The sequence below is a fragment of the Pseudorca crassidens genome, chromosome 19 (genome assembly GCF_039906515.1).
Source record: "Pseudorca crassidens isolate mPseCra1 chromosome 19, mPseCra1.hap1, whole genome shotgun sequence".
Classification (NCBI taxonomy): domain Eukaryota; kingdom Metazoa; phylum Chordata; class Mammalia; order Artiodactyla; family Delphinidae; genus Pseudorca; species Pseudorca crassidens.
In genome coordinates this window covers 52,263,799-52,289,448 of record NC_090314.1, presented here as the reverse complement: position 1 = coordinate 52,289,448, position 25,650 = coordinate 52,263,799, and the positions used below count along the sequence as shown (strand labels likewise).

The window sequence follows — 25,650 nt, the reverse complement described above, 5'->3', positions numbered from 1 at the left end:
GGGTCACTCTGGGGGTTATACTGGGGCCACACTGGGGGCCGGACGAACCCCCGGGCGTAAGGACTGAAGGGCCGGCGTCCGGGACGAGCGAAGCCGGCCCGGGGCGTGGCTCGCTCTGCAGCCGCAGCCAATCGGGGGCCGGGGGCGTGCGCGCTGGACCAATGGCGGCGCGCGAGTGGGCGTTGCTAGGCGATAGGGTGATGGGCCGGCGCTGCGCGGACCGCAGCGGGCGAGCGCGGTCGTTGACCCGGCCGAGGGCGCCCCGCGCGGGGTTACTGCCGGTCACCGCAACGCAGCGCGGCTGGTCCTCCCTGCCTCGCCTCCCAAATTCGCAAGGCGGGCGCGGGGACCGGGGGGACGCTCCCGAGGCCGGGCAGGGGCTCCCCGCAGCCGGCCGCGGGGACGGGGCGCGGCCATCTGGCAAGCGGGCTCTGTACGGACACCTCTTGGTGTGATTTGAACAAAGGAGTCTCCCTGGGCAGAGGCACTCGCGCGCGCACGTGGCCTTTCTCACCCGCGGGCGCGCACACGCACCGGCGGAACTCTGCGTCTCCGCTCACCGGCGCGCCCTCCTTTGTAATTCCCCTGCTCTAATGTTTACCGAATTTACAAAAAACCCTTAACTTCCAGACCAAAAAGAAACAGACATTCCGTCTTGGGGTCAAGTGAGAGTCCAGGAAGACGACCCTCCCGGCCTGGTGGCCACGCCCTGCACCGCCCTGGCTATCTTCTGGGGCCACAGACAGACCCTTGTGAGGCCAGAGGAGCCTTGGCAGTTCCCTGGGGCTGGTGCCCCGCAGCCTCATTGTCTTGAAATCAAACGCTGCTGCGCTCCTCGCCTGGCTCCTTGGCAACCCCTCTTGCCTTGCCCTCCGAAGCTCAGGGGCTGTCAGTGGAGTGTGGCACTGTCCGCGGATGTTCAGGGACAACACAGAACGGACAGGCACGTCAAACCAGACAACATGGCTTCACGTGGCCACACGCCACCCCCCCACACACACACACAGTGCTCCCTAGGCCCCCAGGTAGTCCCAGGGCAGCTCCATACTCCCTGCTCTATTCTTCCCCTTGGCTTCATCATTGGGGGCTTCTGGTTCGCACACTGTGGAATAAAGGGCAGGACAGGAAAAGGGGAGAGAGGGCCCCGAGATCCCACAGCTGAATTGCTGTCCCGAACAACCTTTCTGTGGGATTTTCTTTTCCTTCCTACTTAAGACCTTTTCAGACACCTGGTAACCTGGACCAGGAGTGGCTGGACCGTGCTGCACAAACACCCTCAAATCTTGGTGTCTTTTTTTTTTAAAGACCACGTCTTATTATTTATTTTAAAATATTTGTTTATTTAGGCTGCGCCGGGTCTCAGTTGTGGCCCTTGGGATCTTTGTTGTGGCGTGCGGGATTGGCATGCAGGATCTAGTCCCCCCACCAGGGATCGAACCCAGGCCCCCAGCATTGGGAGCATGGAGTCTTACCCACTAGACCACCAGGGAAGTCCCCAACTCTTGGTGTCTTAAGCTATCCTAGGCTCACTTCCTGCTGGTCAGTAGGGCTCTGCTTACTGCAGCCTGCCAGGAGCCCAGGTGATGGGACGATTACAGGCTGGGTGGCTGGGATTGAGTCCCTGGTTTGTACCACAGAGGTCTGGAGACTCATGGGCTTTGAAGTGCTTCTAGGGAAAGCGACAGGGCATCTCTCCTCACTTTTTCATCTAAAGGAAGTCATATGGCAACACCTCACTTAAAGGGCCACATGCCAGACACAGCAGAGCATAGAGACCCCCGCCACCTGGCAGCAAATCTGTTCCCAGCGTGCTCCTTCCTGGCACATCAGAAGTGACCTGCCATTGCCTCCGCAGCTCCCCAAGCACTGCGCCCAGGATGAGCAGTGCATCTGTGGTTAGGACATCAATATGCCTGTGTAAATTTTGATCTTCCTTCATTCCACAGAGATCAAAGCGTGAAAACCTGATAAACAAGATGACATTCATGAAAGGTACATTTTCAAAGGGACCCGTGGGGGCTCTGCCCCCAGGTAGGCCAGGCCGGGCACCCAAGCATCGCTGGAGATCCTCGTGTGGAGGGGCTGCCCACCTCTGCACCCAGCCAGGGTGCAGACCGGCAGGCCACACGCCTCGAAGGGCTGTCCTCTGCTCCTTCTTGGCGGGGGGACAGCTGTGAGTGAGGCAATGCTCTCCTCTTCCACAGAAATGTGCCCCCTCGGGAGGGCCGCCAACTGGCCACAAGCACACTGGCTGCCTGTCTTGTTCCAGGCCCCGTGAGTCCGGACCAGGCCCCAGGAGTAGCAATGTGTAATGATGCCAAAAGCACTCATGGTCGAACCTTCGAATCACAAGAAACCTGGCCACGAGAGCCACACATGCAAAGCCCAGGAACTCTTTTACTGTCCTTCCCAAGTTAAAAGAACAATTTGGGGCTCTGCAATCGGTCCACGAGGCGCCTTAGCAGCACTGGGGAGGCTGCTCTTCAGTTCACTGTGCCCACCCATGTGTGCGCGCGTGTGCGCGCACACACACACACACACACACACCCCCCTGATATGGAGATAAAGCCACCAAGGAGGAGGAGGGGGAAGAGACCAAGATGGATTGGAAGGGAGGAGGAGGGGGAAAAGGGGAAGGGGGAAGGGGAAGGAGGAGGAAGGAGGGGGATGAGAAGAAGGGGGAGGGGTGGGGAGAGAGGGATGGGGAGGGGGGAGGGAGGAAGGGATGAGAAGAAGGGGGAGGGGCGGGGGAGGGAGGAGGAGGGGTGGGGAGGGGCGGTTCGAGGAGGTCAGTCCTTGGAGTTGTAGTTACGGATCTTGGGGGGCCGCTGGCAGCCTTTAGGTTTTGCAGGATGAGCCCTGGGGTGTCTGGCAGGCTTGCCCCTTGCTTGGGCTTCCATCTTCATCCCTTCGACGGCAAAGGCCGCCCAAGGCGCCAGGGAGCTCCCCTCGGGGTGTTGGAGGCTGTAGGCTGCTGGAGGTGCTGGGTGCTCTAGCAGTGAAGAGAAAAGAGAAAGGAGGGTGCGTCATCATAGGGCAGGAAGGGGCAGGATGCGGTGTGTACAGAGAGCTGGGTTCACTGAGTGCGAGTGGCCGAGCTGCTCGCCAGCAGGAACCAGAGACCCCATGCCTGCCCTGGTTCCTTGCAGGAGCCCACGCCGGGGCAACAGCTGTTCCTGGGGTTTCTGGCCCTGGTGTCCCCGCAAAGAAGGTCTGTGTGGTCACGTGCTCTCCAGATGCTCTGCAGGGCCTGGGCCTGCTCCTCCACTGGGCACTCAGGACATTTGGCCCTGAAAACGACATCCCCTTTCGTGCATATTTCGCAATAGGTCCCACGGAGGTACCAGGGTTAATGGTTGACTCACGACACTTCCCAGGCATTTCCCAGGCTGTCAACCACCCCCTGCCCTCTGGTCATGCTTGCCGGGCATCTCCAACCGCGCAGCAGCCCCAACACGCGTGGCCAGGCACAGACCAAGGACCGGGAGCTGCACCACGTGTCACAGGTATGGGCCAATGCTCCAGGGCAGCACTTCCAAAATATTGACAACGACTGTCTTTGCACTAGGGCACCATAGGTGATTTTTTAAAAAGTTCTTTGAGCTCTTCTCTATTTTCCTAGTTTTTAGAACTAAGAATGTATTTCTTTTTTTTTTTTTTTTGCGGTACGCGGGCCTCTCACTGTTGTGGCCTCTCCCATTGAGGACCACAGGCTCCAGACGCGCAGGCTTAGTGGCCATGGCTCACGGGCCCAGCCGCTCCGTGGCATGTGGGATCTTCCCAGACTGGGGCACGAACCCATGTCCCCTGCATCGGCAGGCGGACTCTCAACCACTGCGCCACCAGGGAAGCCCTGTATTTCTTTTTTAGAAGTACCAAGAAGACGTACAAGAATGTACTGTACAACATGGGGAATAGAGACAATATTTTGTAATAACTGTAAATGGAGTGTAACCCTTTAAAAACTGTATAAAAAAATAAAAATAAATAAAAAGCAATTGTGAGATGCAAGCTCAGGGGCGGCTCTCCTTCCTGGGCTGGCCCAGCAGGCAGGACCGGGGTCTGGAGCTCCAGGAGGGTCTGCACAAAAAGACAATGCTGGGACTTCCCTGGCAGTCCAGTGGTTAAGACTCCATGCTTCCACTGCAGGGGGCACAGGTGCTATCCCTGTTGGGAACTAAGATCCCACATACCACATGGTGAGGCCAAAAAATAAGTAAAATAAAAGACAATGCTGCCCCAGGGTGTAAAGACAGGTGGGGCCTGGCCAACTGGCACTGGCATCTCACACGTGTGACACACACTGCAGTGACGCACACCGTCTACCCAGTGTCACCAAGCCCACCCCCCTGGGTCTGGTGGTGGGACGCTGTGGGGAGAGGTCTGGAAGGCCTGCCCAGCGCATGGCCGCGTGCTGTACAGGTGGACGACAGGAACCAACCTGGGCAAGACTTGAGGCCGAGGACAGGCCAGCTGCACAGGCTCTGGAGGAAAAGAACAGTGCTGGTGTGGAGCTGGGAGATGGGAAAGGCCTGGGCTTTGAAAGCACACACACAGGGCTGCGTGCTGGGCTTCTTCCAGTGACTCCAGCACCATGAGCTCGGGGTCTGCCAGGGGCACCCAGGCCCTGGCCCCCTCTCTCATCTTGTGCTCTTTCTGCTCCTCTGGCCTCTGGAGATATCTGGAACCATTCCTCCTTTCCCGGAGCCTCCAGGGGTCACACCCAGTGGCCTCCCCAGAGCCCTCAGCCCCAAAGCTGGGCCAGGTTCTGCTCTCCTCCTGCCCAGTGCCTCCATGCGCCGGGTCCTGGAGTGGGGTGAGGAAGTGCGTCCCTGGACGTCCCCAGGCTCCCTTCTGCTTCCACTGGCCATGGCTGCCTCTCCTTCTCTGGGAAAGCGCCCGTGTCTGTGGTTCTTAAACCCCAGACGAACTCCTCCTCTCTACACAGAGACACTCCCACCCCAGATGCCTTTACAAGTACTTATACAGGGATCTCTGGTCAGCTCCATGCTGCTCACTTGGTTTCCTTCTGGAATGCAGCGGCCACTGGGGAGGGGCAGGGTCAGGACCCTGACCGCTGTGATGCTGGGGGTCCTTCCCTATAACTTGAGGGAGCAGCCCTTCAGGGGTTCTGTGGGCATGACCTGAGTCTATCCCAGAGTCTCCACCTGGAGGCTCCTGGAGAAAGTGAGGTGGAGGGAGAAGGGCCAGCCCAGGCCCCAAGACCTTTGCTTGGGAGGCCAAGCTCCCTGTGCCCAGCTGTCAGGAGCTGTCTGCCAGTTCAGCCGGATGCCAGGCAGGTGGTTCCACTGTGTGCTGGGAGCACAGGCCAGGCAGACCCACCTGTCTGCCTGTGGGCAGGGCCTCTGAGCCGAGGCTGGGAGGATGGCACAGGCGGCCTTGCAGGCTCTGGTTTTTGTCCCTCTTCTTGCAGCGTCACCCTGAGGGGGTGACTGGCTCCTCCAGGACAGGCTCCCGGGGCAGGGCAGTCCTGGCTCAGGCACGAAGCTGGACACCTCAGGCCTGCTCTCCTCAGGACACTCCCTGTGCCCGAGCCATGGTCTCCGCTTGGTTACTCTGCGCCCTCACTCGGACCAGGAGCTGGTGTGTGGAAGCGAGGCTCCCACCGTGCTCTCTGCCTGCTCTCCCTTGCCTGACCTGCTCTGCTGTCTTTCTGCACTGGTTCTGATCAGGCTTTAGGGAAATCTGGGGGCACAGCACTTGCCTCTCATGGGCTGCTGGTCCAGCTCCAGCTCTCAGGAAGGTTCAGTGAGATGCCGAAGACCTCCCAGTATGAACCCGGGAGCAGGACGGGGGGCCCTGCAGGGGCTGACAGTGCCAAGGGGGGGTGTGGGCCTGCACTTACGGTGGGTGGCCTTCCCCACAACCTTCCTGGCGCCTGTAATGACCTTGAGCCTGGAAGTTCTTGTGGACCAGCGCCCCGGGGGAAGTGGGCTAGTCTCCTGTCTCAGGGCCTCCTAGGGCTGGCTCTTTGAGCACAGCTCTCTGGAGGCTCGGAGCTGCTGGTCAGCCCCCTTCTGAGTTGGCTTCTAGGCTGCCTGCTTTCAGGGCGACCCTGAGCACGCCTGCCAGGCCTGGAAGGGCAGTTGGAAGGGCTGGGGACTCAGCTGCACTCCTGAGAAAGGGGGTATGGCGCCATGTCTGCCGCGGCTCTCCAGAGCCTTCACTGGAGCTGGGTGGCTGCTCTCGACGCAGGTACCAGTTGTGGCCACAGGGGACGAGGCCTCCTCAGGCTCACTTCAGCCTCAGCTGCCCGAGCCAGTCCTTCCCTCTCCTCTCTGGGTGACCACCTCTGTGTGCCGGCGGCCCCTCGTTTCTGTCGAGACCTCTCTCTTGCTTCCCTGGGAGCCCCTTAAGCCCCAAAGTTCAACATTTCTCAAATTGGGGGAGTCACACCCCCAGGTCTCCTCACCCTCACCCTGGGCCTCCTTGTGGATCAGTGGTTAAAAGTTAGATTCTGTTACACTCCCCACCCCCAAATCCTTCCAAGGCTTCCCACCACTGTTGGGATAGCGCCCCAAGCCTTCCGTGTATGATGGGTGTGGATGGTGCCCTGCCGGGAGCTGCTGCTGGCCCCTGGTGCAGAGGCTCTGGGAGGACACTGCCAGGCCTGACTCTACTCAGCAGGGTGGAGGAGGGGCAGGCAGGAAACGCCAGCTCCTTCAGGGTCCTGTAGCCACCCCCAGCCTTGGGCTGGGGACGCTGCCCCGACCAACCTGGTTAACAGAGCAGCATCACCACTCCTCCCCCTCCCTTCCTGAAGTTAAGGCCTGACACTAACCCCTAACTGCTCCTGCTTACCATCATTTTGGGGGTACCTCCTCCCTGGTTCTGGGCTCATCCAGGACTGTCTGCTAGCATCCCTGTGTGGCCCAGTGTGGTTTCCATCTTGGGCTTTGGGAAGGGCTGCCGGGCCGCAGGGTGCCAGGACTTGGGCAGGGGACTTAGCAGAAATACTCTGTGGCAGAGGACGTGAGGAGAGCTGGCACCGCCTCCATGGTGACTCTACCCCTTTTCGGGGCCTGTCTGAGCCCCAGCTCCCCAGAGGAGAGGGGCTGGCAGAGGCCAGGTCAGGTGGGCAGGCGCCAGGCACATGAGTGCAGGCGTGGGCAAGGAGGAAATGGCACCAGGACAGAGGTCAGGGCAGTGGGGGCTGCGGTCAGGTGGCAGAAAGCAGAGGCTGGGTCACCAAGCCTGGCTGGGTCCCTCCTTTGGAGGGAAGAGGGCTGGCGGGGCTGCCTGGCGGGGTGGGGGGGAGCCGAGTGCCCAGGCTGCACCCAGAGAGCCTGTGTCCTCTGTAAGGCATGTGTGAGGACAGCAGGGAGGGCACATGGGGCGGGGTAGATTCTGATCTGCCTTCTTTCCAGAGATCAAAGCGTGAAAACCTGATAAACAAGATGACATTCATGAAAGGTACACTTTCAAAGGGACCTGTGGGGGCTCTGCCCCCAGGTAGGCCAGGCCGGGCACCCAAGCACCACTGGAGATCCTCCTGTGGAGGGGCTGCCCACCTCTGCACCCAGCCAGGGTGCAGACCGGCAGGCCACACGCCTCGAAGGGCTGCCCTCTGCTCCTTCTTGGCGGGGGGACAGCTGTGAGTGAGGCAACACTCTCCTCTTCCACAGAAACTTGCCCCCTCGGGAGGGCCACCAATTAGCCACAAGCACACTGGCTGCCTGTCTTGTTCCAGGCCCCGTGAGTCCGGACCAGGCCCCAGGCGATGAGCCTGAGGACCCTGTGGGCTGCTTTGGGTCCCCACCCCCGCAAACACCACACCCCACCCCCTTCAGGAGGAGAGGCCAGTGACAGTCGTGCCCTGCAGGGCAGGCGGCCAGCGGGAGTGAGCTCTGCGCAGACCTACTGCGTGTCCGGTAGCTCCCCACAGCTTCTCTGCTGCTCCCTGTCTGATTTCAGCCCAAGTGGGAGGCCTGAGGCTGGCAAGGAGGCCAGGAGGCCTCTCCAGGGGCCTGGGCTGCCGGAACGACTGACCGTGTGAGCAGAAGTGTGGCATTTGCCGAGTGCCGCCACGGTGCCAGGCCTGGCTCCAGGTGAAGCTTCCTGGGCACACACCTGCCTCACACCCGGCCCCTACACGGGGACTGCGGGACCCCCGTCCTGACACAGAGGTGGTGCAGCTGGGCCGAGAGCAAAAGTCCAGGACCGTCAACCTGCAGCCGCTGGGCTGGAAGCAAGAATGCAGCTCTTGCCCCTCTGTCAGGCCTCCCTTGGGCACTGCCAGGAGGAGGGTGCCCGTGCAGCTCTGAACGCCTGACCCACGTCCCACCCCATGAATTGGGAGCCCCTTCTGTAGATGGCTGGGCTTTTCTGCCCATCTGCAGAGTTCCCTCAGTCCCCACGTGGACCAGGGAGGCTCAGCCCTGGTCGTAGAGTGAACCCCGAAACCCACACGTTTGTAGCAGGGTCTGTGGAGAGCTAAACAACAGAATTTTACGCTATGAGATTTCCTGCTCACTTGTGTGTGACATCTGTAGTTCAGGATTGTAACTGGCTCTCTATTTTACACTAAAATATAAACGGAGTAGCATGTGTAATGATGCCAAAATCACTCAGGGCTGAACCTTCGAATCACAAGAAACCTGGCCACGAGAGCCACACGTGCAAAGCCCAGGAAATCTTTTACTGTCTTTCCCAAGTTAAAAAACAAATCGCTCATTTCCCAGGATTAGTTACATTGTTATTATGCTTACTTGAGGACTGAACAGCATTCTTACAGGATGTTGATGGAGGACAGAATCTGTCAGACACAAACTTTAAATCCCTACAGGGATGCAGGCACGAGGGGTTCTCAGACAAGTGGGATACAAATTCTGGTTCAATATAAGGATCCACACTGAGAATACTCTTGGGAGGAGTGTTTACAGAAGGAGAAAAACAAATCCCGAAGAAGCTGCCAGAGACGTTAGAAACAGAGAAATCAAACCCATGCAGACCCACAACGACCCGAAATGAGAATTCCAGACACTGTGGCTGTGATGGGGTGGGGCAGCCGGTCATGGGGAGGAGAGGAGTGTGTAAAGAATGTGCCTATGGCGGGGGAACAGGAAAGTGGTAATAAGTGTGAGAAATCAGTAGGGCTGCGTGAACATGGGTGTGAGTGAGTGAAATTATCCTAGGGTAAAAGTAGAATCTGTAACTTACAGTGCAGCAGCAGAAAACTTGATTTCTCCAATGAAAGGCAGGAATGTAGAAAAAAGAAACAAAGTAAATAAATGGGAAGTAAATAATAGGTAGAATTAAGCCCAATGATAAGAACTAAATAAACATAAATGAGGGCTTCCCTGGTGGCGCAGTGGTTGAGAGTCCGCCTGCCGATGCAGGGGACACGGGTTCGTGCCCCGGTCTGGGAAGATCCCACATGCCGCGGAGCGGCTGGGCCCATGAGCCATGGCCGCTGGGCCTGCGCGTCCGGAGCCTGTGCTCCGCAATGGGAGAGGCCACAACAGTGAGAGGAGGCCCGCGTACCGCAAAAAAAAAAAAAATAAAAAAAAAAATAAACATAAATGAGTTAAGCTCAGCAACGAAGAAAAAAATTCTCAAATTGGATTAAAAAAAACAAACAGGACTTCCCTGGTGGCACAGTGCTTAAGAATCCTCCTGCCAATGCAGGGGACACAGGCTTGATCCCTGCTCCGGGAAGATCCCACATGCCGCGGAGCAGCCAAACCCGTGCGCCACAACTACTGAGCCTGCCTTCTAAAGCCTGCGAGCCATAACTACTGAGCCCACGTGCCACAACTACTGAAGCCTGTGCGCCTAGAGACCGTGCTCCGCAACAAGAGAAGCCACCGCAATGAGAAGCCCGCGCACCACAAGGAAGAGTAGCCCCTGCTCACCGCAACTAGAGAAAGCCCTCGTGCAGCAACGAAGACCCAACGCAGCCAAAAATAAATAAATTTATATTAAAAAAAAACCCAACAAGATCCAACAAGATGTTGTATAAAAGACCCATTTAAAACAAAAGACAGGGAATTCCCTGGCAGTCCAGTGTCCAGTGGTTAGGACTCTGTGCTTCCACTGCTGGGGGCCTGGGTTTGATTGATCCCTGGTTGAGGAACTAAGATGTCCCAAGCCGTGTGGTGAGGCCAAAAGAAAACAAACATAAAAACTGAAAACAAAACAAAACAAAAAATAGAATTAGGCACAAAGTGTCATAAGGGGCAAAGAAGAACTCTGTGTTCTGGTGAAGGGACAACTTCAAAACATATCAAATGACATCTGACAGAGCTGCAGAGCAAAACAGATAATCCAAAACGGTAGGTGAAGGTTTTAATCACCCCTGTTGATCACAAACCCACACAGAGATGGCAAAGACTTAGTCAATGGAATTAATTACCATGAGTTATTAGACACAGAGACGTCTAAACTAATAGGCAGATAACACACTTTTTTTTTTTTTTTTAGCCAAACACAGTCCACACACAGAATCAGACCACATATCAGGTCACAGAACAAGTCTCAATTCATTCCAAATAAAATACAATAAAATTAGAAATCAACATCTAAATTCCCCCAAATTTCTTCTGCCTTGAAACTGACTAATGTATTACTGAATGATCCTTGAGTTATACAGGAAATCAAATAGTGAATTAAAAAAATATTTAGAATTGAATCTCAGAATTTGTAGGACAGAGCTGAAACAGCTTTAAATACACTTATCTGGAAATACTAACAGTTAAAACTACCAGGAGATGAGCTAGCCTCCAATGGGAGAAGTGGGAGAGTAAGGAACAGAACAAACTTGGGAACAGGAAAAAGCATGTCACAGCGTTAAAGGCAAGTTTCAGTGACATAGAATCTCCAAGAAAACAAACAGCACAGAGTATCAACAGAACCCAAACTGCTATCTGCAGAGATTAATAAGATTAACCTCTGCCAAGACTGATCCAAAAAAGGGAGAGAAAATGAACATGGCAGGGGAATAACTGGGTAAAAATGAATGTTATAAAGACCTATTCACGAGTAAGTTAATAAAATCTAGATGAAATGGAAAGTTACAAAACCATTTGAAATGTCCAACAATTATTAAGGAAATTGAAATGATGATCAAAAACTTCCCTCCCCAAAGACTGGTGGTTCAGATGGCTTTACAGGAGGTTCTACTGAATTTTCAAAGAAACCAAAATTTCAAGGAATAGTCAATTTCTATCTTATTCCAATTATTCAGAAAAGTAGAAAAAGAGCGAAAGCTACCCAGCTCATTTTATAAGTAATCTACATTCCCAAACCAGATAAGGACCACCCAAGAAAAAATTACAGGCCCGTTTAACTCATAAATGTAGCTATAAAAACTGTATATAAACATTAGCAAATCAAATCAAATAAGTATTAAAAATATATCATTATCAAGTATAGTTTATCCCAGTAATGCAAAGCTGTTTCAATATCAGAAAATCTAACACCATATTTCACCACAATAAGCAAAAAAAAATATGATTATCATAATCAATGCAGAAAAACAGCTGATGAGGTTTAACACTTACTTATGATGAAAACTCTTAGTAAATCAAGAATGTAGGGGCTTCCCTGGTGGCTCAGTGGTTAAGAATCCGCCTGCCAATGCAAGGGACATGGGTTCTAAGCCCTGGTCCAGGAAGATCCCACATACGGCGGAGCAACTAATCCCGTGCACCGCAACTACTGAGCCTGCACTCTAGAGCCCGCGAGCCACAACTACTGAGCCTGCGCGCCACAACTACTGAGCCTGCGCTCTAGAGCCTGCAAGCCACAGCTACTGAAGCCCACATGCATAGAGCCCATGCTCCACAACAAGAGAAGCCACCACAATGAGAAGCCCTCACACTGAAAGGAAGAGTAGCCCCCGCTCGCCGCAACTAGAGAAAGCCCACGTGCAGCAACAAAGACCCAACTCAGCCAAAAATAAATAAATAAATAAATTTATTTTTAAAAAAAAGAATGTAAGGGAAGGGATTTCCTTGGTGGCGTAGTGGTTAGGACTCTGCACTCCCAATGCAGGGGGCCAATCCCTGGCCCAGGAACTAGACTCCACATGCATGCTGCAACTAAGAGTTCACATGCCACAACTAAGGAGCCGGTGAGCTGCAACTAAGGAGCCTGCCTGCCTGCTGCAACTAAGACCCAATGCAACCAAAAAAAAAAAGGACAAAATTTTAACTTGATAGATGTTATATTTTAAAAACACACAGCAATCACTTTATTTAGTGGAAAACTAGCCTCAACCTCCTCAACTCAGAGAATGCGACAAGATGTCCATGATGACACTCCTGTTAATATGATTCCAGGGCCCCAACCAGCTCTGTATGGAAAGCAAACTAAATAGGACTATAAGTACTGAAGGGAAGAAACACTCACTATTTGAAGACAGCAAGATCATCCACTTAGGGAAAAAAGCACCAAAGACAAACTATTAGTGTTAATGTGGAAGTTCAGCAAGGGGGGTAGACAGATCAGCCTGCTTACTACAGAGCACTTCTCTACAGAACTGTAACCATCTGGCAAATAGGATAAAGTACTGGAAATAGCAAGAAGACTCTAAACCAACCTGCCACCTGTTTTGTAAATGAAGTCTCACTGGGATGCAGCCGGACGCCTTGTCATCATTGTCTGTGGCCAGAGGGTGGCCACTATTTCCACTGCTGCTTCTGCCTGCAGCACCTGGGGGCCATCCCTCAGCGAAGGAGGATCTAGGCCACCCTCTCTTTACAAAGTGAGTGTGAAATCTGCAGTGTTCTCCAGAGAGCAAATGACCGCGTATGAATCAAGAAACCAGAAGTGGGTTTGTTCTATACGCTGATTCTAATGCTTTTTAAAGTTGAGGTACTATTTCTTTAAACAAAATCTTGAGTGCAGGCCTGCAGGGAAGGGCAGCTCTGGCTGGGATGAGGGTAGGAAGCCAGAGGCTCCTTCATCCCTCCCACCCCCCAGGGCTCTTGAGGCCCTTCCGAGAGGCCCTGGGGCCCGCTAAGAGGGCACTGTTGACAGTAATGACCTCCCCTAGGAGTCCTGAGTGCCATAGTGGAGGATAATTAAGAGAGCCTGAGTAAATTGATAGGAATTACAAGAATTCTGCAAGGACCTGCAGCGGCCATCAAATGTGAGGCAAGTTGACACTGGTGTCTTTCTCACTTTGGCCCTTCTTGGGTTTGCCTGTGACAGACGCAGATCTCCTAGACTAGAAACTGAGACTGGAAGGGACCATGGGGCAGGAGAGAGACAGAACGTAGAGAGGAGAACATAGAGAGCAGAAGCTCCCAGCTGCTGTCTGGGTGATGCTAAACACAGGAGATCCTTTGATGTTTTTTTTAAAAAAATAACTTCTATTGAGCTATAATTTACAAACAATAAAATGTATCCATTTTAAGTGTGCATTTCAATGGGTTGTAGAAAATGTATATATCCATGTATGTGGAACATTTCCATCACTCCAAACATCCCTACCCCCGGCCCTAAGCAACCACCAATCTGCTTTCTGTCATTACTGACTATATGGCTCGTTTCTAGAATTTCACATAAAAAGCGTACACTAGGTACTGTTTTTTGTTTTTTTTTCGGTACTCTGGCCTCTCACTGTTGTGGCCCCTTCGCTGCAGAGCACAGGCTCCGGACGCGCAAGCTTAGCGGTCATGGCTCACAGGGCCAGCCGCTCTGCGGCACGTGGGATCCTCCTGGACCAGGACACGAACCCGTGTCCCCCGCATCGTCAGGCGGACTCTCAACCACTGCGCCACCAGGGAAGCTCCACCAGGTGCTGTTTGATGTCTGGTTCTTCCAGAGATCAAAGAAATGTTTCTGAGTTCCTGTTGTCATATGTATCGGTAGTTCTTTTGCTTGTGGAGTAGTAGTCCACCATACGGCTACATAGTAATTTGCTTTTCCATTTATGTGTTGATGGACATCTGTGTTGTTCCCAGTCTGACATTCACGTTAAGGCCTTCCGGTGCGTGCATGTTTCTATCTCTCTCCCACGGTTACCATGGAATTGAATGGCTGGGTTGTGTAGTAAGAAAGTTTTAAGAAGCTGCCAAGCTAGTTTCCAAAGCAGCTGAACATCCTGTGTTCCCTCAGGCAGTGTGAGTTCCAGCCCCTCCACATCCTGGCTACCACTGATATTGTCATGTTTTTGTATGTTTTCGGTTACCTGAGTGAAGGAACGTGTAGCGGCACCTCGCTGTGGTTTAAATTTGCATATCCCTGATGACTAACAATGAGTAGCTTTCATGGGCTTGCTGGCCGTTTGTATCTCTTCTATTGTAAAGTGTCTTTTCTAGTATTCTGGCTATTTTAAAAATTGGGCTATTCATTTACTACTGAGTTGTAAAGTTCTTTGAATGTTCTGGACACGAGTCCTTGATATGTGTTCAAATATTTTTTCCCAGCCTGTGGCTTATCTTTTCATCTTCTTGACAGTGTCATTGGAGATGTAGAACTTTAACATTTTGATGAAGTCCAATCTAGCAAATTTTTTTTCATTTATGGTTGGAACTTTTTTTTAATCCTAAGAAATTTTTGCCTATCCCAAAGTCACAAAGATTTCCTCCTATGCTTTCTTCTAGAAGTTTTATAGTTTTAATTTTAAATTTAGGCTTATGATAGATTTTGATTTAATTTTTGTATTTGGTAAAAGAGTTGAGATTTGTTTTTTTCCCCACATGGATATCTAGTTGTTCCAGCACAATTAATTGCATAAACAATCCATTCCTCTTAAGTTACATTAATTGAAAAATCAATCACCGTGTGTGTGTGTGTGTGCGTGTGTGTCTATTTTTTGTCCTTATGCCAACAACATACTGTCATGTTTACTAGAGCTTTACAGTAAGTCTTACAATCAGGTAGTTTAAGTGACTTCAACTGTTCTTTTTCAGGATTGCCTTGGATGTTCTGTATCTTTTGCATTTCCATGTAAATTTTAATTTTCAATTTCAATTTTAAAAGCCTGCTGGGATTTTAATTCAGATTGTGTTAAATCTATAGATAAATTTTGCAAGGAATGACATCTTAACATTGAGTCTTCTGATCCATGAATATGCTATATCTCCATTATTTGGGTCTTAATTTTCTCTGCAATGATTTTTTTTTCAGTGTACAGGTATTTGGTTTAGTATGTCCCTAAGTATTTCATGGTTTTGGATGCTATTGTTAATGGTATTTTTATTGCAATTTCCAGTTTTTCATTGCTAGATATATAATGGATTTGGTATATTGATCTCATATCCTGGGCCTTTGCTAAAGTCACTCTTTAGGTCTAGTAGGGTTTTTTTTTGGTAGGTTATTTACAATTGTTATGTACTAGATAATGCAGTGTGTGGAGGAAACAGTTTTACTTCTTCTTTTGCATTCTGTATGTCCAGCCTCCCTGCTTTTTTACATGACTAGGACTACCAGCACAGTGTGGAATGCAAGTGTGAAAGTGGGATCAGCCTTTCACCACCAAGTGAAATACTAGCTGCAGGTTTTTCATAGATTCCCTTTATCAGGGTGAACAAGTTCCCTTCTATTCCTAATTTGCTGAGGGTTTAAAAAATCATGAGTGGATGTTCAATTCTGTTAAATACTTTTTCTGTATTTATTGAGACATATCATATGGTTTTCCTTTTTTAATCTGTTAATATAGCATATTGATGTTTTAATGTTATACCGACCTGTCATTGCTGAGGTAACACCCACTGGGTCAGGATGTGCTATGCTTTTCACGTATCATTGGATTTGATACTCTAGTAAGGATTTTTTGGTCTATATTCATTAAGGATATTGGCCCAGAGTTTTCTCTTCCTGTAATGTCTTTGTCTGGTCTTGGTGTCAGGGTAGTGCTGGTGTCATAAAATGAATTGAATATCTTCTTTCATCCTTTGTTTTTTGAAAATGAGTTTGGGTGGAAATAATATTATTTCTTTCTTAAATGTTTTATAGACTTCACCAGTGAAGCCACCTGGCCTGGAGTTTTCTTTGTGGGAAGGTTTTAAGTTAAACATTCAAGTGCTTAAATAAATACGGGCATATTCACGTTTCTATTTCTTCTTGAATCAGTTTTTGGTAACTTGGGTCTTTCAGAGAACTTGCCAATTTTATCTAACTTAATTTGTGAAACTACTGGCATGTAGTCGTTCTTATTATTCCATTATTATCTTCTCTTTTTCTTTTGGCCACACGGCGTGTGGGATCTTAGTTCCCCAACCAGGGATTGAACCCATGCCCCCCTGCAGTGGAAGTGCCAAGTCCTAATCACTGGACCGCCAGGGAAGTCCCTTATTTTTCTAGCTTCTTAAGGTGAAGGTGTAGAGATCACTGATTTCAGACCAATGTGCTTTTCTAATGTAAGAATTTAAAGGTATAAATTTCTAAGCACTCCTTTGTGATTTCTTTGTTGATCAATGGATTATTTAGAAGTGTTCTATGTTCAAAATTTTTGGATCTTTTTCTAGATATCTTTCTGTTATTGATTTCCAGTGGAATTCCTCTGTGGTCAGGAAACATATTCTGTATGATTCTAATCCTCTTAAATTTACTGAGACCGGTTTTTATGGACCAATATATGGTCTAGTTTGTTGACTGTTCCATGTGTACCTGAAAAGATTGTATATTCTGCTGTTATTGTCCAGAGAGGTCTAAACATGTCAGTTAGGTCATGGTGGTTAATAGTGAGGTACAAGTCTTTTCTATCCCCAATGATTTTCTGTCTACTTGCCCTATCAATTACTGATAGAGAAGCACTGAACTCTCCACTTGTAATTATGGATGTGTCTATATCTCTTTTCATTCCTGTGAGTTTTCACTTCATGTGTTTTAAAGCTGTCTTATGAGGGGCATACACACTTAGGATTGTTATATCTTCCTGATTAATTGACTTCTTTTTTTTTTTAATGTTTAATGTTATGTATCAACTTAGCTGGGCCACAGTGTCCAGATCTGTGGTCAAACGTTAATCTGGATGTTTCTGTGAAGATTTTTTTAAAAAATTTTATTTATTTATTTTTGGCCGTGTTGGGTCTTCGTTGCTGCACGTGGGCTTTCTCTAGTTGCGGTGAGCGGGGGCTACTCTTTGTTGCGGTGTGCAGGCTTCTCATTGCAGTGGCTTCTCTCATTGTGGAGCACGGGCTCTAGGCGCGCAGGCTTCAGTAGTTGCGGCATGTGGGCTCAGTAGTTGTGGCTCACAGGCTCTAGAGCACAGGCTCAGTAGTGGTAGCACACGAGCTTAGTTGCTCCGCGGCATGTGGGATCTTCCCGGACCAGGGATCGAACCTGTGTCCCCTGCATTGGCAGGCGGATTCTCAACTACTGTGCCACTGGGGAAGCCCCAAGATTTTTTTTTTTAATTTAATTAATTTATTTTGGTTGCTCTGGGTCTTAGTTGCAGCAGGCGGGCTCCTTAGCCGTGACTCATGGGCTCCTTAGTTGCAGCTTGTGGGCTCCTTAGTTGCAGCTCGTGGGCTCCTTACTTGTGGCATGCGAACTCCTGGTTGCGGTATGCATGTGGGATCTAGTTCCCTGACTGGGGATAGAACCTGCGTCCCCTGCATTGGAAGGCAGATTCTTAACCACTGCACCACCAGGGAAGTCCCTTCCTGCCTACTTTTGAATTTATGTTTTTTATCCCATTTTATCAATATCTCCACTACTGCTCTATTAGCTATACTTCTTTGTGGGTTTCGTTTGTTTGTTTTTGAATGGTTGCACTATGGTTTATGCATTTTTAACTTATTACATTCTACGCTGAAGTAATATTATACAACTTCACGTATGAGAGCCCTACAGGAGTGTACTTCCTTTTCCCTTTCCCACCATTTATGCCATTTTGTCATACATTTTACTTGTACATGTATCACAAACCCCATCGTACACTGCTATCATGTGTGCTTTAAACAGCCAGTGATCTTTCAAAGAAAAACACAAGGCTATCTCTGTCGTTTACCCACAAACCCACCCTGCTGTCTCTATATTTCTGATGACCCCAGTTTTCATCTGCTGTCATTTCCTTTGCCTGAAGAACATCCTTTACTAGTTCTTGTAGCATAGGTCGGTTGGTGATTAATTCTATCTGATTTGTTTGTCTGTGAACGTTTTTATTTTGCCTGCATTTTTGAAGGATACTTCTGCTAGGTATAGAATTCTATTTCGGCAGCTCCTTTTTCTTTTGGCTTAGAGACAATGATCCCTTGTCTTCTGGCACGTACAGTTTCTGAAGAGAAGCCTGTCATAATTTTTATCTTCATTCATCTCCATATAATGTGTCTTTTATTTTTCTTTGACTGCTTTTAAGATTTTACTTTATCACTGATTTTCAGAAACTTGATTATGATATTCCCTGGGTTGCATTTGTGCCCATGTGTCTATCCTGATGCTTGGGGTAGACAAATTTCTCGGATCTGTGAGTTAAGAGTTTTCATCAAATTTAGAAAAAAAAGTCATTATTTCTTCAAACACTTTTTCTGCCCATCTTTCTCTCCTCTCTGTTAAGACTAATGGATGCTATCTTCCAGGTTGCTGGGGCTGTTTTCCATCCCCCATGTTTTCTTTCTGTGTGTCATTTTGGGTCGATTCTATTGCTATGTCTTCAAGTTCCCTGTTTTTTCTTCTGCCATCTCTATTCTACTGTTAATCCCATCCAATGTATTTTCTTTATCAAATATTGTATTTTTCATCTCGAAGTTTTGTTTGGTTCTTTTTTATATTTTCAGTTCTTCTCATTATGTACGTATTTTCCTTTAAATACCTGAAAATAGTCGTAACAGTCCTTTTAACGTCTTTGCTTGTTTCCTCATTTCTGTCATTTCTGGACCTCTTTCTATTGAATGGTTTTCCTCTTGGCTTTGGATCACATTTTCCTGTTTCTTCAAAAATCTTATAATTTTTAACTGGCTGTTGGACATTTTAAGTATTGTGTTGAAATTTTGACTTTTTTTTTTAGAGTGTTGGGCTTTGTTTTGTAGGCAGTTAGGTTCCTCATTTGGTCATTTCAAAGATTGTTTTTAAGCTTTTCTAAAGTAAGTCTAGATGGGCCTGCACTTCAGAGACAGTGAGCTCTACGACCAAGGTGTAACTTCTCTGGGTATCCACTGAATGAAGGCTGGAGCTTGAATATCTACCCACCCCATGAGAGCTCTGGAAATGGTTGCGCTTATAAGCTGTCTTTCCTTTGCCTGGGTTTGTGCAGTCTTATTCTGTACATCTATGGGCTAGTACACAGTAAGGACTCAAGACAATCCCTATTCAGACTTCTGGAGCTCTCTTCTGCATATCCTTCCCCCTGCTTCTCTGGACTCTTCCCTGCAACTTCCAGCCCCTCTGCCTCCCCAAACTGCAATTCCTGTTTCCTCCACCCAGGAAGGCACTGAACCCTGCCTGGTGTTCCCCTCCCTGTGCCTGCAGCAGAAATCCAGGGGAACCAGAAAGGTGCCTCATTTGTTTCCCTTCTTTCAAGAAGCACACTCCTGTGCTATTTATTTTCCAGTGTCTGAAAACAGTTGTTCCATATATTTTGTTTATGGAGGGATGTTAATGTCTAGTCCTTAGCCTGGCCAGAAGCAGGAGGGACTGCTGGTCATGCTGTGGCCCCAGAATGAACATCACTAAAGTATAAGCTGATTTGGCTCTATCTTGAAGTATTTACTGTGTTTTAAAAGTTATTTCAACACAAGTGTTTTCCTAAGTGGCAGGAAAAGTTGTTTCATCATAACAACTTCAAGAAAATAGCTAACAAAGATCTATTTGACTATCTGTTTCTCAAAAAGTTTAGAGGATACTCTGTACTTCCCAAAATGTCTCAGGTTATAATAATCAGTCAAGGCAGGAAGCTGGAGTTGCTCACCTAATTCCAGATACTGCACTGCTCCCTCCTTTGACCAGAACACTGGTTCTTAGATTTCTTCGGCTGCAGTTACAGAGGATGCTGACAGGGGGTGCACGCTGGTGAACCTGGCTCTCATTCAGTCCCATCTTCAGAGTAGTAATGGGCAGAGCCAAAAGGACAAACGTGATGCTGGCAAAACAGGGCAGGACCCCTTCGTCCCCCCGGATCCTGGAACAGTTCTGGTCACGTTGCTCAGTGAGCCTCTGGCTGTGCTCCCTTGGGCAGTTCCCATTACCATCCACCCCAAGAGGCCGCTGCGACAGTGGCTGCTGAGAGTGTGGGCTGAGCCTTTCTGATGGCTCGTGTTCCACCCTCACACGTGTCTGGTGTGGAGGACGGCCCCTCCCCAGGCTCATGCTGGCCTCCCTCCCCATGGGTCAGGCTCGCCAGTCTCCGAGCTGGGTCTGCCATCTCACTGCGACGCACCAGGAGCCTGGTGCCCACCTTCTAGGACAGAGTCTCAGACCCAAGGAGAATTCTTTGGTTTGCACACAGGTCTGAGGACCACAGATGGGGAGAAGAGAATGTAATATTCCAGGTGTGTTTACCCTGGAATCACAGACTGTTCTCTGAGGTGAGATTTCACCTTTTCTTATCACAAGTCCAACCACAGGCGGCTGCTCCTTCCATCTTTCACTCAATGCAGCGCCGGGGCATCTGAATCTGCTCTCCTGTGCTTAGCCCCTAGGTTTACTGAGAAACACAAAGCATGTGTGGGGAGGCCAGATGGTGATGCTCCTGGTCTTGAGGGCGTGCAGACTAGGTGGCTCTAAGGTCCTGTGTTGAGAGTGTGTATCTACGTCCTCAGAGCACAGCTGGGCCGGCAGAGCCGTGGCTGAATCACAATCTGCCTTCAGAGATTGGCCCCAAATGCTGTTTCTGAGTCCAAGCGTCCTTCAGGGAAGGTCCGGAACAGTCTCCACTCAAAAACACACAAGACCAGGCTGAGCTGGTGTCCTGGGGGCCCACTTAGCCCTATTCATAGGCTGGTGACACCCTGCAGAATGGCCCACTAACCACGAAGACGAGACTGGGGGACTTGGCACGTTTGCTCTGCAGTCAATCATGTGTGACTCTCAGAATAGGAGAATCTCAGTTTACCTGGCAGTCATTTTATTCCCGGTCTGAGAAGGTGCTTTGCTGGAGCAAGTCCCCTGGAGCTGGAGGCCACACAGACCATGTACCACTAGGCATGGCTGGATCTGGCTCCCAGGGGTCTGTAGCTCACAGACGGAGCTGCAATTTGGCCCTACTTTGATTTTTAATTAGTTGCCAATATTCAAAAACTGACACATTCTATATAAAAAACAAGATTTCTATCATCTTAAAAAACTGCTGGAGCCACACTGCCACACTGCCATGGAGGGGCAGCCACAGAGTGGAGTCACCAACTGCCCCCGCCGGACAGGCCAGATGGCCGGGCCACCAACCCCCTCCAGCGAGCACCGCCCTGCAGCCCGCACGGCTCTGCCACCGTCACTCAGCCACCTGCTGCCTGGTGTCCGGGGCTCTGGTGTCTTGGACCCTTCTCAGCCAGGTCCTGGTCCACGAACTGGGGGCTATGTGACCTTGGGCAAGTAGCCTAGCATCTCTGGGCCTGGGTTTCTTCATCTGAATGTCGAGCCCTGGCCTCCAGGAGCTGCTGGGAGAGGAATCCATTGTGGCGGGCAGAGTGCGATCCGGGCTAATGGCGATACCGGGCACTATGTGAGCAAGCACTGGGCTGAGAACAGGCGGTGGTTGTTTGTTGGCTTCCTGGATCCTCAGAACAGCCTGGCAACTATGACTTAGGTGTCATCTCTACAGTGAGATCTGCACAGAAATGTTCTCACTATACAGGGCTTAAAAATAACTTTGGATTAGCAACCAGTTAACAGGCTCATGCATGCTCCATCTTAAAATCTTATGCAACCCTCGTTAAAGGAAAAAATTTTAATTTCAGGAGGAACTAATATGATTTTCAGAAGAATAAAAATTTAAAGGAAAAAACCTCAACACTAACATTGTACCCTTTAAAAACTTTATCCCCTTTCACTCCCTCATCCTCAGTGGGTGGGGAGCACCCAGGGGAAGAGTCTCCACCCAGGAGAAAGCAGGGTGCACAGCCGGACTGCTCAGGACCTTCTCAGACCCCACAGCAGAAACCTAGGGACCTCGCTCCATGCCAGCCCCAGCACCAGCCAGGCCACAGGGGTGCTGGGCCGTGCTCAGAACACTGAAATGTGGGGAGGTGTGTCCGGCCCCCAGGGCAGGGCCGGGCAGGTGCCTCTCTTTCTGAAGGAGTGCTGCATTCCTCAGGAGCTTCTGCCCATTATCTGTGTGACCCCAGGGACAACCTTGGCCCCTCCTGACCTTCTGCCCTGAGGATGAGGTCAGGCCTCTTTCCTCTGGGACTCCAGGGGGTGGAATGAGGGTTGGGACTTGGGAACTCCGGCCTTGGGCGGTGAGGCGTCCTGTTTTGAAAACGGGACCCAGTGGTTGGATGGCATTGGTTTACTGTGGGAGTGGCATTGGCACTAAGGCATTAGCACAGGTGGGCACTCAACAAATACTAGCTTCTAGCTGGACTCCTCTCTTTTAAAAAACCCATTCAGGCTGCATTTATTTGTAAAAGTCATGTCCAGCCCCTCCCCGCCTCCCATGCCCAGCCCTCTTCCCAGAGCAGGGGCCACAGCCCCTTCTAGAGCACTTTTCTACCCTCTGTGTCCTGACTTCAAGACCACAGCGAACATGCATTTTCTTCTGTTGCTACCTTTCATAGTCACCTTAAAAAAGGGTACAAACCTGAACGACATACAAACCACACATAAAATGGCCAATCTTACCCATCATTTAAAAACTGCAAATTAAAACCCATATTTTCACCTATCAGACTGGCATTTTCTTTTTTTTAAAGAAAATGCTTGAGAAAAATCCACCAGTATTGGAGTGAGGAAGGACGCTTTACACCCTGTGGCCATGAACATGAATTGCACCAACTCTTTGAGGGCGATTTGGTAACACCTCCCAGAGCTCAGACCACTCACACCTTTGACCCAGCGATTTCACTCCTAGACACTCACCTGACCACACACTCCCACAAGCAACCACCCACACCAGCAGACTCGCTGAAGTACTGCAAACTACAAGCGACCCGAGTGTCCGTGAATGTGAGGCAGGCGAAAGGAAGCACTTACGCAGAGGACCACTGAACTACTGAAAAGATCTGTGAGCTCTGTGTCAACCAAAATGGAGAAACACCGCAGACAGCACTTTACACAGCAGGAAGAGGATACGCACACACATTTAAATACATGCTTCCGTAGCCATGGAGTGCAGAGTGTGTCCGGAGAAGAGCAGGGGACAGGTGGCCAGGTGGGCAGGGAAGCGGAAACGGAGAAGACTGACTTTCACTGAAAACCCTCTGCGCTGTTTTAGTTTATTTCTTAGCCACAAGGAGGTGTCACTCATGCAGGACGATGTCTGGAGCCCCCCTGCTCCAGTGGATGCGCCATGTCCTGCCAACCTGGGCCGCCTGCACGTGCAGCACGGACACTAGGGAGGCTGATGACTCCCAACCACCCCTGGGGCAGATTCACCAATAAATGCCCTCCAAGAAGGCCAAGCGGCTGGGCCGCCCCCTCTAGGCCCAGGATCAGCTCTTCAAGGGCTGCTTTGCTGACAGGTCAAACATCCATATTTTCTGGTACTGCCCTGGCTGAGTGTTTCCGCCCCTGTACCTCTGGTCAACCTGGATGAGTTATTTATATATGACTGATCTTTGTCATGTTGCTTCAAAATATCTTTCTAGTTGGGTTATTTTTGAGGTTAAGAAAGAATACCTTAGAAATCTGTGATTTTTAAGTCACATCTAAGGTTATAACCTTCTAGTCATTTGTAAATAGTTCCAATTCTGCATATTTTTAGGTTTGATTTTAAGGCATTTAACTGCGCCTGGGCTGCGTTTTAGTGTGTAGTCTGGGTGGGGGCTGTGAGGATGGAAGCATGCTGTGTCCCCACCTTGCTGTGTCTGGGCTCTGATTTGCAGGCTCTGCTGGGGAAGGGTTTCTGCTCTGTGCCTGCCACACAGCCATGAGGCTGGGTCTTGCTACTCCCCCTTCCCCATGCATTTTATTGCTCTAGAACTTGAAAATCCACTTATTTTAGCTTCAAGAGAAACTCTGTCCATATTTATTTATTTATTTATTTATTTATTTTTTGCGGTACGCGGGCCTCTCACTGTTGTGGCCGCTCCCATTGCAGAGCACAGGCTCCGGACGCGCAGGCTCAGCGGCCATGGCTCACGGGCCCAGCCGCTCCGCAGCATGTGGTATCTTCCCGGATCGGGGCACAAACCTGTGTCCCCTGCATCGGCAGGCGGACTCTCAACCACTGCACCACCAGGGAAGCCCTCTGTCAATATTTTGTTACACTAACTGGTTACTTCAATTTGGAGAAAACAGCTGTCTTTATAATATTTAATACTCCATCCAGGAAGAGTCTGTCTTTCAAATCTTATACTTTTTAGACAATGCTTGGTTGTTTCTCTAATCACATGCACTTCCTGAGCCTCTAGATCCTTGAGCTGCGGACCCAAGGCCTTGCTGGGCTCCCATTCTTCCCAGTTATCTTCCTGCACATCCTGATTGAGCACCTATTGTGTACCTGTCTGTGCTGGCCAGGGGTCAAGGATCAAGGAAGATGCCCCCACCCCTACATTCTTCCAGCAGACAGAACAGAATCAAGATAAATGAGAAAAATAGCACGTGGTCTGGAGGCTAGTGCTAAGGGGGAAGAAAGCCAGGTAGGGAGTGAACTTTAGCAAGGGAGGGATTCAAGGAACAGGCAGGTGCTGGGGAGAGGAAGGTAGAGGGTGCCCACACGTGCACAGGGGTCAGGGGTCCGCAGGTATGGGGTGGCGGTGTGTCCACAGTCCACAGGTGCAGGAGGGAGCTGGGCTGCATGTGTCTGGGGAGGAGGGGAGATGGGGTTGGAGTCCTTGAGCCACTGCTTCCAGGAAGTGGGGGGAGGAGGGGAAGGGAGGGGAGGGGAGGGGAGAAGAGGGACCGGGTACTGTCCAGATGCAGCAAGAATTAGGGTGAGAGGAGGCTGGGAATGGAGAGGCCACACCCTGCGAACCACAGATCCAGGAGGATGGAGGAGGGGGCTATAGTGGCCCTGGGATCTGGGGTGCAGCGGGGCCGAGGATGTCAGGCTGCAGCCCTGCCTTGAGACCAGGTTGCAGCAGGACTCTGTAAGGCCGGCAAAGCGGCAGCTCTGTGTGCATGTGGGAGGAAGGGAGAGGACGTCAGGGAGGGGCGGGGCAAAGGTAGGAGGGGCGGGGCATGAGTAGGAGGGGCAGGGACAGGCGTGGGGGGGCGGGTCAGGGCAGAGGTGGGAGGGGCGGCCCTGGCCCCACCTCAAAACCATGAGGAGTGTGGCCTTTCAGCAGGAAAACCTCCCTCCATCCTGAGAAACACCACGTAGTTATTCATGTTATTAATGCAGATGCCACAAATTGTTAAACTCTCTCGTTATCACTTTTAACTCAGTTCATGACTGCTAGGTCTCACAGTTTGCTACTCAAAATGCGCCAAAAATGTAAAAAAAATGCAGAGGACAAGACATCCCACCTTCCAGAATGGAGCTTCCAGACTGCTTGACTGCGGACTGAAGCCCACGCAATCCTTTATCATAAATACTAACAGGCTTACGTCTTAACCAGAGCTGTGGTTATCATTTAAGTCACCAATAAAGTTTTAAAAAGTACACTTACACAAAGTAGAAATACCAGACAGGTAGTTCAG

The 25,650-nt window shown here is 50.2% G+C and overlaps 1 protein-coding gene across 7 annotated transcripts in view; it reads right to left on the bottom strand.

Annotated features, from left to right (window-relative positions):
• Positions 1 to 2,377: 2,377 nt before the first annotated feature.
• Positions 2,378 to 25,650, bottom strand: part of CCDC57 (coiled-coil domain containing 57) — a 106,316-nt gene continuing 83,043 nt past the window's right edge. For all 7 annotated transcript variants that reach the window (XM_067715082.1, XM_067715081.1, XM_067715085.1 and 4 more), the window contains one exon: positions 2,378 to 2,992. In XM_067715082.1, the coding sequence (XP_067571183.1) occupies positions 2,790 to 2,992 (203 nt within the window). In that variant the 3' untranslated portion in view covers positions 2,378 to 2,789. The remainder of the gene's footprint in view (positions 2,993 to 25,650) is intronic.